Source organism: Neomonachus schauinslandi, chromosome 12 (assembly GCF_002201575.2).
Source record: "Neomonachus schauinslandi chromosome 12, ASM220157v2, whole genome shotgun sequence".
Lineage (NCBI taxonomy): Eukaryota > Metazoa > Chordata > Mammalia > Carnivora > Phocidae > Neomonachus > Neomonachus schauinslandi.
In genome coordinates this window covers 60,498,279-60,514,035 of record NC_058414.1, presented here as the reverse complement: position 1 = coordinate 60,514,035, position 15,757 = coordinate 60,498,279, and the positions used below count along the sequence as shown (strand labels likewise).

The 15,757-nt window shown below is 39.0% G+C and overlaps 1 protein-coding gene across 2 annotated transcripts in view; it reads right to left on the bottom strand.

The window, feature by feature from the left end:
* Window positions 1–2,254: 2,254 nt before the first annotated feature.
* The window catches only part of GARS1 (glycyl-tRNA synthetase 1), a 46,872-nt gene continuing 33,369 nt past the window's right edge, over window positions 2,255–15,757 (bottom strand). Inside the window, exons 11-17 of one of the 2 annotated variants that reach the window (XM_021689813.1) lie at window positions 14,746–14,853; window positions 13,768–13,913; window positions 9,528–9,613; window positions 7,346–7,455; window positions 4,847–4,940; window positions 3,993–4,183; window positions 2,255–2,633 (exon numbers count right to left, since the gene is read on the bottom strand). In XM_021689813.1, coding sequence (XP_021545488.1) covers window positions 2,508–2,633; window positions 3,993–4,183; window positions 4,847–4,940; window positions 7,346–7,455; window positions 9,528–9,613; window positions 13,768–13,913; window positions 14,746–14,853 — 861 coding nt within the window. In that variant the 3' untranslated portion in view covers window positions 2,255–2,507. The remainder of the gene's footprint in view (window positions 2,634–3,992; window positions 4,184–4,846; window positions 4,941–7,345; window positions 7,456–9,527; window positions 9,614–13,767; window positions 13,914–14,745; window positions 14,854–15,757) is intronic. The other variant, XM_021689815.2, reaches the window with a different exon arrangement.

The window sequence follows — 15,757 nt, the reverse complement described above, 5'->3', positions numbered from 1 at the left end:
TCATGAGTAGATTCCACTGGCTAAAACAGTCACTACTGTTACCCTAAGTTTATATTGGTTTAGGAAAAGTAAATAAAGGTCTAAAAGGAATCTATTTCATGAACAAAATAATTCTGCAAGTTGTCACAGAGCTCATTTGACATCTGACATCTCTAGTACCATCTCACGCAATTAGTAAGATCATTTCTGTATTTTTATGACTTGGCAATGAATTCCTTTTCTAGAACATCCAGCTACGTTCAGTATTTTACTATTACGAGCTCCTGCACTAGTCAGGCACAGAGCACTTCTCTGGACAAACCTCCTCATTGTATTTTAATGCCCTGAATTCCAACCTAGGTTTTAAAGAAACTACTGTGTTCTTACGCACATTCCATGGAAATCAGTTTGAATCTGACCCTTCCCCATCACTATTTTTGGAGAGAGTGATGAACAGAAGTAACTTCTCTGAGAGACAGTGCTATTTATCCAGCTCTTGTTGAACTAGCCCACAGTCTGATACACACAAATACACAAATAATTAAGAAAAAGGACTCACAGAGCAACAAGCCAGAAAGACTCTGGCTTTAAATACATACTGAGCTTGAACAGAAGAGAGGTGAGAGGTGTGTATGTGTGTATGTGTGCACGCAAAACTCGTGTGTCAAGAGCCTCTTCATTCAGAAGGCAGTCCTTCACCTGCTTGGGCTCAGAATCGAGCACATATGGCACAAACAGAACCCGTGAGCTCTGCTACTGGCCCACGTTCCCCACTCAGGTAATCAGTCACTTGAAATGCAGCGGGTGTTCTCTCAGGAGAAATCACACACTGGCCCTAGGGGAGAACAGAGAAGAGAAAAGGAGGGCTCCCAGAAGTAATATCCAGCACTGAACTCATGACAGATGTATTTGCCAATGAAAAGTGAAGACAGTTTTAGTTCTAATCCTTTTATGATCCAAAGTAGGCAGATCCCGCTATGTATTAAATATGTATCTTTACTATTAATGAGCTCGTAAGAATGTCTGAGGTGGTGGTGATTGACTGACTGTGGAGGTACTCACTGTAAAAGGAAGTAAATTAGAATAAGCAAAGGCAACCTCCAGCTCCAATGTGAGAATGCTAGAATATATGCTAAGTCAAGAGCTGTAAGAAATCTGAGGTGAAACGAATCCCTACAAAATGAAAACTCAGTTTATTCAAAATCTAGTTCCTTCTAATAATGAATGCTTTAAAAAAGCACCAGGCAGAAGAGAAATAAACTTCAGTAAAAGGCTTTCATCCCCAAGAAGTTCATTCAAAAATTCAAGACTCATCCCAAGTCTATTTGTTGAATACCTACTACGTACTGTGGTGGGCATCATCAGAGAGGAGATAAAAATGAAGGGAATCCCTGGGAGATCCACTACTTCAATTGTTCTTCATACCCAAGACAAAGGAAGCATTCTGGAGACCACCGTGCCCCTATCTCACATTGTCTGAGAGGAGGCTGAGACACTAGACAAAGTCCTAACTCTGGAAAGAGAGCTGTTCCAATTTGCACATCCTTGAATATTTTCCTAACAAATATATGTGTTCTGAGTGTTCTATACAAAAACATAATAGAAGTCCCTCAAAAGCTGAGCCCAAAACTGCTGGGCTAGAATCAAGACACCGTGATGGCTGAGAACTGCTAAGTCAGACAAGACAGGTGGGATTCCTCCAGCATCAGAAGTTTAATGATCGCCAGGGCTACCTGCGAAGCCAAGTACAAGCATACTTCTTGTACACAGCAGGCTTCTGCCAATGCACACCCTCCTGGAGTCAGAAAAGCAGTTCTTCTGTACTCAGAACATCGTTGCTGGCAGCCCTAAGCCCCCATGGCAGCAAGCTTCCTCCTTCTCCACTGCTCCTGCTGCCCATCCCCCCCCCCCAGCTTTTCCTAGAAGGGGTTCCAGCTGCTGACGGAATGCTGTCTCTTTAACACAAGGCATCACTTTCTCAAAAAAAAAAAAAAAAAAAAGAGAGAGAGAATAGAAAAAGCATATCTAGAGAGACAGAAAGTAGGTAAGTGGCTGCTTGGGGCTGGAGTTGGAATAGACAGTGGCGCTAAAAGCACATGAAACCTCTTTCTGGAGTGATGGAAATGTTCTAAAATTAGATTGCATTGATGGTTGCACAATTCTGTAAATACACTAAACATCATTGAATTGGATACTTAAAACTGTTGAGTTTTATGGTATGTAAATTTTACCCCAATACGGCTGTTAATTGAAAAAAAAAAAATGTATTAACTGTGTTTAACATTAACTCATGAGCATGTCTACCCAAGGTGGGGAAAAATACAGCTTTGCTGAAAATGCAGAAAGAGGAGCAAATGGATTACAAGTTTGTTCAGAATTCCTTCAACTTTAATTGTGGGGGTCAGATCAGGCAGCCACTGAGGATAAAATGCAGTCCCCAGGAGTAATTGCAATGCTGTTTGTAAAGTGGACATGATAAGAGCTATTTTTTTATTAGGGCAAGTGGTCAAAAGTCGTTAAAATTGTCGTCATTCCTCGATTGTCTCTTTTTTACCAGTCTCTTGCCCTTCAAAGACAGGATACCTGGCCTCCACATCGGCCCACGTGATGCTGCCATTGGCCAGATCGCAGACTACACTGGGCAGTTCAGAGACCTGGGGTAATAAAGCAAAGAGAATTCCAAGAATCAACAGACTTGATTAGACCATCGAAAAAAGATTCACCCTGAACTCAGGAGACCTTATAGAGAGCCAAATCAGTGTCTAAATAATCACAAGATCCCTCTGCAAACTGGCCCCCACAGAATGTTTCCCATCACTTCTACGGAAGCCTCCTTCCTTACTTATACTCACCTTTCTCCCAGGCCTGGGTTCATGCTTTTCTTCCAGCCCAGAATGTCTAACCCCTGGATCACTCAATTCTCCCACAAAGCCTTTCCTAATTATTCTAAATCGCTGTCACCTGACGCTACTTCATGTGCATTAACTTTAGAAGAGGAGCTAGTCAAGTAAATGAGCGAGGGGAGACTAGCAAACCGGGGAGCCCCAACCAAGGGGGCCAGTTGTTCCTCAGTCACAACCGAACATTGGCTACCACTCAGCAGCAGTTCCTAAACTTGAGCGTGCATCAGAATCATCCAGGGGTCACATCATGCCCACCCTCTATCTGTCTCCAACCTCCCACCCCACCTGTTTCTGATTCAATAGGTCTGGGGTGAAGAGTTTGCTTATTTAACAAAATCCCAAGTGATGTGATGGTGCTGGTCCGGGGACCACACTCTGAAAACCACTATCAGATGGGAATGTAGGTCCACAGTAGCCAGATCTGGCTTTGTAAAAAGAAAAACCAGAAATCCTTGACTTCCAAATTAGACTATAAACTCCTTTGGAAAAAAAGCAGTCTTTTACTTTTGTTTTCCTATTATTAACTCTCTGTAGCAAGCTGAGCACCTAACAGGCATGCTAAATAGAACCTCTGCTCAAAATCAGTCAGGCAGTTGTCAGTTAAAGTGGGTGTTCTTTCCTTCCCCTTCCGTAGTTTTCCCATCTCCATTATCCCTTCCCATTAAGTAAAATTACCGAAACATTATTGGCTATTTTGAATGGATTAACAGGAAAAGTTTATAAATACATATGTATCTATACATATGTACACATTTATATAGAAATATACAAATGTCAAAGCCCCCCAAAGCCTGCCAATAAAACTATGGCAGCAACCACTTGGGATCATACGTCTCTTGCCCAAATAAACAAACAATTACATAAAAGCAAACTGCTGGAGAATGAGCCCAGAGTGAGCCAAATGGTTATAAAACATTAGATAACTGTTAACGGGTATTTTCATAATTAAGCCAAGGGGATTTGGGAATCTGTACTCTGATACAAGCCTATGATTAAAATTCAAAAGAAAAAAGGGGGTGGGGGGGGCAAAAACACAACAAAATCCAGGTCAAATCAGAAGGAACCAGTATACATCTCTAAGTTAAAAATGCCAAAAAGAAGGCCAGCCACCTCTGCTCTAATCTGCCGCATGGAGTCTCGGTCCCGCAGAGTTGCCGTGTGAGGGGTCTTGTTCACTGTATCGAAGTCAATGGTGATGCCGAAAGCCACGCCAATCTCATCAGTCCTGGCGTAGCGTCTTCCAATAGACCCAGAGGAGTCGTCTACTTTGTGAGAGACGCCGTTCCTGGTCAGGGCTTCCGCTATCCAAAATAAATTAAGTAAATTAAAAATAAAAAACGGACAACGTTCCAATGTCATCTACATGTTGTCATACAAGCTTGGGAAACTTATAAAAGGGCCTGAGACAAGAGAGCAATTAAGTTACAGCTGCAAAAGAAAGAAAAATCCCCAAAGTTTACTAAGTGCCTCAGTGTAGCTCCTACCCACATCTCACCTGGCTACAGGGGAACAAGTATCACACTAAGAGCCAAGGCCAGGGGACCCCATCCAGACTCCCCCACCTCTACTTGCACAACCCCAAGCAACTCAATGAACTCCTCCCACTTCCCAACTCTGAAATCGGTGGGCCCCACCACATGACCACTAGGAGCCCATTCAGTGCTGTGGGTCCAGTTTGTTAACACTCCACTAGGATTCCCCTGATGAAGGGAGCAGCGCCAAGGTCAAGAGGAGAAGCAAGGATATTTTGAATCTGACCCTTGGGTCCTACCCTGACTAATTCAAATACTAGGAGAAAACATTCTGAACAAGCACACTCCCTTTTAGAAGTAAGGGCAGAGGCTAAAATCACTCAGATTTACTCTTTATTCAATATGTATTTTTATTGAAAAAAAGATACATTTCCTAACATTCAGTCTACTTGACAGTGTTCCCCTAGAGATTACCCAACTGGATTTGCTTACATAATTCCTTGACAAATGGCATGAACTCCTGGTTTTGGCTCAGTGGCAGGACCGAACATTTGAATGGAGCTACTACAGCAGGGAAACTGAAGAACTACATGTTTTAAAAGAGAAAGAAATCCAAAGACATTAGTTTATAAACATCTAAACATTAATGTCCAAACTTCATTATCAAAATACCAGAAAACATAATTTGAAAAGCAGTGTGACAAAAGAGAAAAAGCAAGATGGATCTGGTTTTCAGCTCTAAATTCGAACCACTTTAGATCTAAGTCTTATGACTTAGATCTTAGTCTCTCCATCTAAAAACGGGTATCTCCCATCTGCTCTGCTTACTTCACACGTCTGTAAAAAGCTGAATGATGTGAAAGCATTCAGAAAGCTACCATATAAGATGGTCATTTTTTGGTACCACATAAAAACCTTACTTCTTTCCGTGGAAACCCATGAAGAACATCCCGCCAAATCATCAAATAGTAAGTGGCAGTGCCAAAAACCAAAATCCCATTCTGTCCTTTAAGAAACTCAGCACGGCTGAAGGATCTGTGAGTCTTAGTGACCAGGTAAAACGGAAAAGTTTAATTAGTTTGCAAATGTATATTCAAAAGAAATAGGGTGAAACAAAAACAGATGCTTTGTATACCTATACCGAAAAGTACAACCCTCCTAAACTGCTCCTAAAGTAGGTTTCAGAGTTACTGAGACATAACGAAAGCAAATATATTCTGTGGAAGGCAAACTAGTCTACCGCTCTGAGTTGGAAATAAAAGCTGAAGTCAGTTTTTAAATAATATTTGTATAAAAGGGCCACAGGAAGGCAAGAATATGGAACTCAGGATGAAGAGGTCCCATAAAAATCACTGACATGGGTTCCAGCTGAGTCCCTCAAAAGCCCCATTAGCTTTAAATGCCAAGCGGCAGTAAGTCCTAGACTCCGTGGCTGCCCAAATCACAGAACATTCAGAATTCCACTCCTCTCCTCTGTCTGGTAAGAGAGAAGTAAGGACCTGCCTTTATAGAAAAATAATTTTTTAAATCTCACTGGCAATGTTTTTATACCAAATTTATAGGAAAATGGATTAAGGGACAATGTGATTAAAATTTAGAAACATTTCTGGCTTCTCAGAGCCTAATCAAATTTCTCTTCATGAGAGTAATCTCTGTGCAATTCATAAAACACTGTCACTAATTTGTTCTTGCTTAGCCCTTATAAAATTTCTAAAGTTCTGGTTATACCAATATTGTTAGATTCAAAGAAACAGCTAAAAGATTTTTTAAAAACCTTTTTACTAGAAAATAAACAGTAAAGGCCCGAAGCAAACTTAGTATCTAAAAAGAACACTTTCAGTATGCCACCATTCCTCAAGAATAACCATGCCTATATTTATACGTCTGGTGTCTAGACCAGGCTCTTACCATCTGTTGAATGAATGAAAAGCTATTCCTTAAATGTCAAGAAATTAAGATGCAATTAGGGCAGAGGATAAAACAGTAAGTTTATTAGCTACATTATTACCAAGAGTATATCAGACTTTCTAAAATACTGGCACCAAGAACTCATCAGTCTATTCTTCAAGGTTAAATGTCCTAGAAAGAACTCTATGTCTCACATCATGTACACTCAGCTGCAGAATGGTCATGCAGATAAGAATGTTTCATTCACTTAATTTGGCACATTCCACCTTTCCACTCTAGCCAGTCTTCTGAATGATTTTCCTGGAAATCTGTGCCTATAAACAACAAGAGTGTAATTTCTGCAGGGATGTCAAGATGAGAAAGGTGGAGTAAGGCAGAGTGAAGAGATAAAGTGGAAGGCATGGAGCAGTGTTCAGAAGCATGAGGGCCAAAAGACAGTGTGTGGGAGTTAATGAAGACTTCTTAGAAACATTTACCTTTAGCAGTGCTTGAATGCTAGGAAAGGCTCTACCCCAAATACCACTGCCCAATTTACTACCCTGTCAATTTCTCACACTGGAATCACTTGGGGGTTCTTATAAAAAAATACAGATCCCTAGGTCTCAGATCTGTGAATCAGTATCTCTGGACCAGAACCTTTTTCCCCAAAGTCCCCAAATTTTATGCAGTTTGAGAAAGTTCCCTTTAATGCTTCACCAGTGCTTGGCTATAGTTATTTGGTTGGTCCAAATTCTCTGAGCCATCCCCTTCTTCCCAATTTTCTGAAAACATGAGTATATCCAGAAAGTGCCAGTATCTTCCACTGATGCAATACAGATAGTTCCCCCACAGTAATATGTTGTCTCAGAATATAGAGCACCAGGCAACTGAAACAACCCCATCTAGAATAACCTACATATTCCAAAGCTCAAGTGAGCTAACATAAGAAAGTTCTTTGCTTTGTAAACGGTTAAGCAAAGATGAGTGTTAATGCCACTAGTACATTCGATAACCAATCATTCCAGAGTCTTATTAATAATGTTCTTCAATAAGTTTCATTCCCTGACACTGTGAGAGAATAGCACACTATCCAAGATAACTTACCGTTCTCTGCTCATCTCCCTCACGTACGTGGAATGTATGTTCAAATACCGTATACATGATCCTGCCCAGGCCAAAGGAGGGTTCAATTACATTCGGAACAACTTCTTCCACTGCAAAAGAGATAGAAATCCAATAACATTCTCTCAAACCCTACATAATGCATTGCGGGTCCTCTCTCAACAATTCTTATTAGCACTAAAAAGATCTCTATTCTAGATGGACTTGAGTGATCCTATACATCAGGACAAAGAAGTCAGAACATTCCTTAAAACTATTTGCTGGTAAGAAATATGATGCCTTTAAAGAGAAAGCAGGAGTGAAAAAATTTTTCACCAAATTGTTCTTTGTTTGTACAGCGTAAAACTGAAACAAGGTACCAGTGTTCCTTCCGTAGTATGCCACAGCATGCTATGTACACCAAGTATACCACAGTTGGTAAGCTATGAGCAAGAGCAGCTACTCCATCATCTGCCTTGCCTTGCAAAAAGCATTAGAACTTTTGAGGCTTTTTTTTTTAAAGATTTTATTTATTTATTTATTTGACAGAGAGAGAGACACCGAGAGAGGGAACACAAGCAGGGGGAGTGGGAGAGGGAGAAGCAGGCTTCCCGCAGAGCAGGGAGCCCCATGTGGGGCTCGATCCCAGGACCCTGAGATCATGACCTGAGCAGAAGGCAGATGTGTAACGACTGAGCCACCCAGGCGCCCCTCGAGCTTTTATAAGACTATGAGAACCAAAAATCTACCAGCATTGCTGGAAAAATTAACAAAAACAATTCCTACACACAAGTATCACATGCTTTGTGTTTTACTTTTTATCTTGCTGTCTTGATGAGAACTCTTTAAGAAAGTCAGGTTACTACCATTGTACTCCCAAGGTTCTGGGGTCAAGAGGCCCTCAGAGAAGAGTTTGCTGGGGGATCTGCACTCAATCAAAGACATTTTACCAGAGGCCTCACATGGGGGAGGCTACACCTGTGGTACACACAGTAAATGGATTCATTATTACTTATTATTCAGAAAGGAAGGACTGCTAAGCACTGGGTCTTAGGTAACTGACCTTAACCTTGGATAGTCTGTTTCAAGAGAAATGAGATAAGTAGGACCAAAAATTCAAATATGTGGAGGAAAAGAGAGGCTGTTTCTTCTGTCTGTGATAAAGAGTAAGAGTAACATTTTAGAAATATGACCAAGGCATCTCCTGCCCATCCTTCTGGGTCACCTAAGCCACGGTGAAGTACAGTTCTGAACCAGCTGCCAGAATGGTGGCTAAAAAGCCCCAGAGCAAGAAGGATCCCCTGCTTACTCTGATCACTGCTCAGACAGGTTTTTACAGCTCACTGAAGCTTGGCTAGAGGGCAAGCCAAAAACAAATGTAAAAGTACGCATGCTCTCTCCAATAGCAGTAGCTTCTCAAATACCCACCTACTACTCTAAGTTTCCAGAAGCTTCCACTCAGCCACAGTTAATCATAAGCATCCTTTGTATATTTTCCAAAACACTCATATCCCATTTCATGTAATTTGTTCTCCAAAAAATAATCACCTCCTTATCTTTTAAAAAAGCATGAAAGATCACTAATCTAAATGACTTTTTAAAAGGTTAATTTGCGGGGCGCCTGGGTGGCTCAGTCGGTTAAGCGTCTGCCTTCGGCTCAGGTCATGATCCCAGGGTCCTGGGATCGAGCCCCGCGTCGGGCTCCCTGCTCGGCGGGAAGCCTGCTTCTTCCTCTCGCACTCCTCTCGCTTGTGTTCCCTCTCTCGCTGTGTCTCTCTCTGTCAAATAAATAAATAAAATCTTTAAAAAAAAAAAAGGTTAATTTGCCACAAGAGAGTGAAGGGGTGAGTTCTCCCCTTTGCTTAAAAAAACAAAAGGACATTTCCTTAAAATGGGAGAAAACGAAAAGATGGTTTTAATCAAAGAGATATTCTTCATATGCACCTCAGTTCATAGGAAATACAAAGGGGGCATTATAAACTATTTTTCAGTATTAATACATTTAGGTTTTTTAAAAAGGCAAAAGATAATGCCTTAAATATATTCATCAAATTTAAGGTTGTGGCCTTAAGTATTTATTTTTCTTCTCCAAATTTTCTATAAAATGGTTATGTCATAAAACGTAAAAAACTTTAAGGAGTAATGATTTTTTGTGTTTGTTTCTTAATTATTTTTACAAACTTACCATGTAGTGTTTTTTGGAATCTCTTCACGTTGACCATGTCTTTTGTTAACTGAAATGTTTTCCCCTCAGTTTCAATAGTGAATTCCCTACAAAGAAAACACACCACATATTAGTGAAAACATGCATTCCTATCTCTTAATTTAAAGGAGTTTTACCAATTGCTAGACTCTTTTAAGTGTAATACAGGTTGGTCAATTCTCCAGATAAAATAGCTGAAGTCAAATTTAAATTATTTCATAAGGAACACAAATTAAGTATTATTTTAATAATGGCACCAAATAGTATTCTGGGAAGCACCCAAAAACGTGACTAGTCTTATAAAATTCCACAAGTGACTCAATTAATAATTCCTTTGGTTTTGAGATCAAAATAAAGCCAAAACCACTTTTTTTAAAAAATTCAGTTTTAGATTACAATAAATTTGTCAGAAAAAGGCCTGCTGGCAAAAAGACCACTGTTCTCATTATTGTCCCCAGAAATGTAAAACTGACCAGCTTGTCATCTTATAGAAGGTAATTTTAAAACCCCCACACTAATTCCAAAATAAACTTTGACACTTACGCTGAAGATCAGCTTAAAAAAGTTTAATGATTCTGTTCAATATGTCAATATAAAACACTATCCCTCCAAAAATCAGTGACTGCATTATGTTCATATCCTGAGATATGCCCATTCCACTGCTGGTTATAAGAATTCACCTTTATGAAGTAGGGATTGTCTTGGCTCACAAGCAGCTCAGTGCCAGGAAGAGAGCCCTCATGTGGCACACTTTGCACTGCATTTTGCTAGTTTCTAGCACTGATAATCTCATGTATCATGAGTGGTTTTCACTCACTTCCTCCATTTTTACTATTCTGTCTGAAGTTTGTAAGTGCATTAAAATGCCATTACATAAGCATTATCATACATATTCTGTGAGTACAGTCTAAGTGTAAAGTAGGTAGCCTACGGTCATAAAAAAAGCTGAAATTAGCAAGAAGCCATTATTTGAGAGTAATTAATAAAGGAAACTGTCATGTTTATGACAGATAATGGTATCTAACTAGTGCTCTAACTTGTCCATTTTAATGACATTTGATAGTGTTTTAACATAAATCGATGTTAATTCTGGGAGACCAGAATGCTTTAAAAATTTTCCTACTGAAATGGACAATCATATCTTCAACTTGTTACAAGGGTTCATCTTATAAAACTTCTCTTGACAATATTCTCAGGCAACCACCATCACCCCAAGGCTCCATTTCAATCCCCTCCACTCCCAGTCAACTAATGATGTGCTTTCTACCACTATAAACTCGAGTTATCTTTCCTTGTTTTACATATAAATACTTTTGTGTCAGACTTCTTTCACTTTGCCTATTGTCTAGGGCCAGATATGAACTATTTCACGGTTTGAAGGCCATATGCAGTCTCTCGTATTTTCTGCTTTATTATTTTTTAGTCTCTCGTATTCTCTGCTTGTTTTTTTACTTTTATTTTTTTAAAGAGTTTATTTGAGATGGGGCGCCTGGGTGGCTCAGTCGTTAAGCACCTGCCTTCGGCTCAGGTTGTGATCTCGGGGTCCTGGGATCGAGCCCCGCATCAGGCTCCCTGCTCAGCGGGAAGCCTGCTTCTCCCTCTCCCACTCCCCCTGCTTGTGTTCCCTCTCTCGCTGTGTCTCTCTCTGTCAAATAAATTAATAAAATCTTAAAAAAATAAAATAAAATAAAATAATTTATTTGAGAGAGAGGGGGAGAGAGAGAGAGCACGAGCAGGGGAAAGTGGCAGAGGGAGAGGGAGAAGCAGACCCCCTGCTGAGCAGAGAGCCCGATGTGGGCCCCAGGATCATGACCTGAGCCAAAAGCACATGCTTAACTGACTGAGCCACCCAGGAGCCCCTTCTTTGCTTTTTAAACAACACTTAGAAAATAATGCAAAACTCAGTTGGAGGGCTGCACAAAAAAAACAATATAAAAGATTTTACAAGTTCACTTAAAAAACTGTACTCTTCAGTTATTAGGTATTCTATAAATGGCAATTAAGTTGACTAATAATGTTTATATCTTCAAACTCCTGTTTCGTTTTGTTTTGTTTTGTCTCCTTACTCTACCAATTACTGACAGAGGGTGTAGAAATCTGACTGTAATTGTGGATTTGTCTATTTTTCCTTACAGTTCTGTCAAGTTTGCTTTATATATTTTGAGGTTGTTTTCAGTTGCATACAGTTAGAAGTAATACGTCCTCTTGATGAACTGATCCCTTTAACATTATGAAATGTAACTCTGTCTCTGGCAATTTCCCGTGTTCTGAAGTTGACTTTATCTGATATTAATACAGCCACTCCTAACTTAATGATTAATATTTGTATGGGAAATATTTTTTGATTCTGTTTAAGCCTATTTGTGTATTACAATTACATCAAGTTTCCTGTAAACAGCATTTAATTGGGTCTTGATTTAACTAGTCTGACAATCGATGGCTATTAATTCAAGTGTTTAATTACATTTAATATAATTATTGATACTGCTGAGTTTAAATCTAACACTTCAAGAGTTACTTTCTATTTGTCTCTTCTTTGTTCATTTTTCCCCTTCTCCTGCTTTCTTCTGGAGTATTTTTTATTATTCTATTTTATCTCCCTTACTGGTTTATTATTTAGTTTTTGTGTGTTTTTTCCAGGTAATTGCTCTAGAGTTAACTATATGTACTTTTTCAAACTTACCAGAGTCTACCCTCAAAGAGTATTATGCCATTTCACATGTAATGTGTGCACCTTACAACAGTATATTCCCAATTCTTTGCTCTCATCCTTTGAGCTGTAGATGGCATACATTTTACTTCTATGTTTTAAATTTCACAATATATTGTTACTGTTTTTGCTTTATTTTTTTAAGATGTTATTAATTTGAGAGAGAGAGAAGCACAAGCGGGGGAAGGGACAGAAGGAGAGGGAGAAGCAGACTCCCCACTGAGCAGGGAGCCCAACTCAGGGCTCGATCCCAGGACCCTGGAATCATGACCTGAGCGGAAGGCAGATGCTTAACTGACTAGCCACCCAGGTGCCCCTGTCTTTGCTCCTTTTAACATAATGAGTCTTTGTTTCCCTGGCTACTTTAAAGACTTTTCTCTTCATTATTGGTTTTTAGCAATTTGATTCTAATGTACCTTCATGTGGTTTTTGTATTTTTTCTGCTTGAGGTTGAATTTCTTGAATCTGGGTTTACAGTTTGCATCAAACTTGGAAAATTTTGACCTATCCTATGTATCTTCAGATTATTTGCTCTGTACACCCTCTCTGTGACTCCTGATTACACATGTTAGATTGCCTCATATTGATCCAAAGGACATTTTTCCCTCAGTCTCTTTTTTTTCTATGCTTCCCTTTGGAGAGTTTCTATTGCTATGTCTTTAAATTCAATGATCTTCCTTCTGCAATGTTTAATCTACTGTTAATCCCAGTTGGTGAATTCTCATTTGCAATACTTCTTCTAGATGTCTGCTGGTTCTTTTTTTGATATATATTTCCATTTCTCACCTCATATGTTCATGTTTTCCCTTATATCCTTGACCATATGAAGTATATTTATTACTGTTTTAACATCCTTATGTGTTTATTCCATCATGTTTGTCACTTCTAGGTGTTTCTTTTGACTGACCTCCTCAATATGGGTCACGTTTTCATGCTTCTTTATATGTTTAGAACTTTTTTTTTTAAGTAGACTCCATGCCCAGCGTGGAATCCAATGTGGGGCTTGAAATCACAACTCTTGAGATCATCACCTGTGCTGAGATCAAGAGTCAGACACTTAACTGACTGAGCCACCCAGGCACCCCTATTTATAAGTTTTTTATTGTTTGTCGGACACAGTAAATTTTACATTGTTTAGTACTGGATTTTGTCATATTTCTTTATAGATGTCTCTATATCTTTATATTTATGCTTAAAACAATTACAGAGACCACTCCAAAGCTCAAAAGAAAAAAAAAGAAATGAATGAGAGAATGTCATTTCTAATTATTCCTCAGTCACTTCCTTAGACAAAACTCCTCCTCTAAGAAAGTTACTGGGGAAAAAAAAAAGATCATTTCAAATCTATTTCCAGGCTATAATGCCAGAATCTCAGTAAACACAATTCTTTAAATATAGAGATAATACTTACCTGCAAAAAATGTCTACAGAAACTGATCTTACCCTTTCAGAATCTGCAGAGAGGACATATCTAAGTGGAGCCCATATAAAAGTACACATCTTAAATCTTACCCTTTTTCATTCAGTAGTTTCTCCATTTCTGTAATGTAACACTCATCACAAACAGCCAGGTACTCCAGCACCAGCTTTGCATCCTTCTTATATGCCTTACCAATTGCTCCCTTATTGGGTTCAAACTGAACAACATTGACTGTTTTGTATGAAGTAGTCAAGGAACCAAAAAATACAGAGAACTGCCATAGTATTTCGGAAAACGATCTTGAGGACAATCCATCATCAAATTAAAACAATGACTAGTTCTCTACTGGCATCCTAGATCCCGTTTATACTGACTTCAAGTGTAAGATGAAATAACTACCCACAAAATCATTAGACAAACCTCACTGAAAATAAGTAAACACTGTCAATAGAGACTTCTACAAAGTTACAGTGAGATAAAAGGGATATTATTCTAATCAGCAACATAACCTGATACACAGCATAATTACCTCTACTTACCATTTACTGATTTCTGAAATGTCCCAAACACAACAGGATCTACTTTCTGTCACGGGCCTAGCCCTAAGATGAGTTCACGACCTCACTGCCTACTAAAGAATGGAAATTTCTTTGCTGATTTACAGACTAAGTGAGCTAAATTATTATTTCATCTACCATAAAATGGCACTCATCTTTTCATAGAGAAAGTATTCACCAGGTGCCCTTTATTTAAAGAGCACGTAGGTAGGTGCAGGTGTGGAGAAATGTATTGTGGAAACAGCTGAGAATAATTGGCCAACACTCGGAAAGACATTCAGAGCACTTTTCTGAATATGCTTCTTTTAAAGACCAAACAATGGGTGGGTATATCAGATTACAAAAAAGAGACTAGGCAAGGAGCAATGAGATGGGTAGAATAATAGGTTTAAATAAGTGTTACCACAATATCCAAAACATCTGTTTATCCATAGAATGTGTAGACTTGGATTTATCCATTTTCAGGATGTTTACACTTTAGACCTGAGTTGCTGAAGTGACCAGAAAGGATATGGGCTCTTTCAGAGGTTTCTCAGCTATAAGTGGGACTTTGGTGGCTCGAGCATGACAAGAAAGGTCATAACAGGAACGATCAGCACATCCGACAATCTCAATCCAGCCCTAAGAAGACATAATAGATAAAAACACTTATTGCACTGGGTTCATTCACAGATGCATGCAGATTGTAAGTAATTTTCACATACCCAAAGATAAATTATAGCATCTCCACTCAACTTTTATAAATGTTTGAAATGGGAATAGTTCTATACATCAGGCAGCTAACAAACCTATAAAATATAATTCACACATGTACACAAAGTTGTCTTCTTATTTTCTGGGCAGATTTCTTTTGCCATATTGTGAATGTGGGGTAAACTAATAGAGTCTAGGTTTTAACTATGGAAATAAAATCTGAACCTAGACAAAACCAGTAGATGTGTTTCAAATTTGAGGCCAGGATTCAAAATCAATCTGGCAGAAACCACTACTCTCTTTGGATGAAGTGTCTATTGATCTCACAACCTGGCATCAAATGGCTGTGCTAAACACACACCTCAGCTGACCAGGAACGTGGGCATTTGTGTTCAATTCAGTTTCTTACACAACAAAAGAGATCTCAATAAAGAGCAGGTAACATTTAAGTCACAGAATAAAACTTAACAGCAACACCACCACATAGATGTTAAAGACTTCTTTTAGGAGATATCTAGTTAGTCCTCATGAATATTTATATTTTGCCTTTGATCCAAAGAGTATGAAAAATTGCAACTGTCACAACTACTAAGCTTTCCTTTTCCCCTTTACCACATGGGGTGCATGAACTAAAGAGGGCACAAGCTCAGAAACCCCAACACATAACAACAAAACAGAAATTAAAAGAATGAAACCGAAAATCATGTCACTTGATCATCTGACACGCACTGAAGATGTCAACATATTTATGTACTAAAAGATAAAATTACAAAAACACGTCCGAGAACGGCAAGTAACAACTCTGGGATAGTGGTTAACTCTGAGGAAGAAG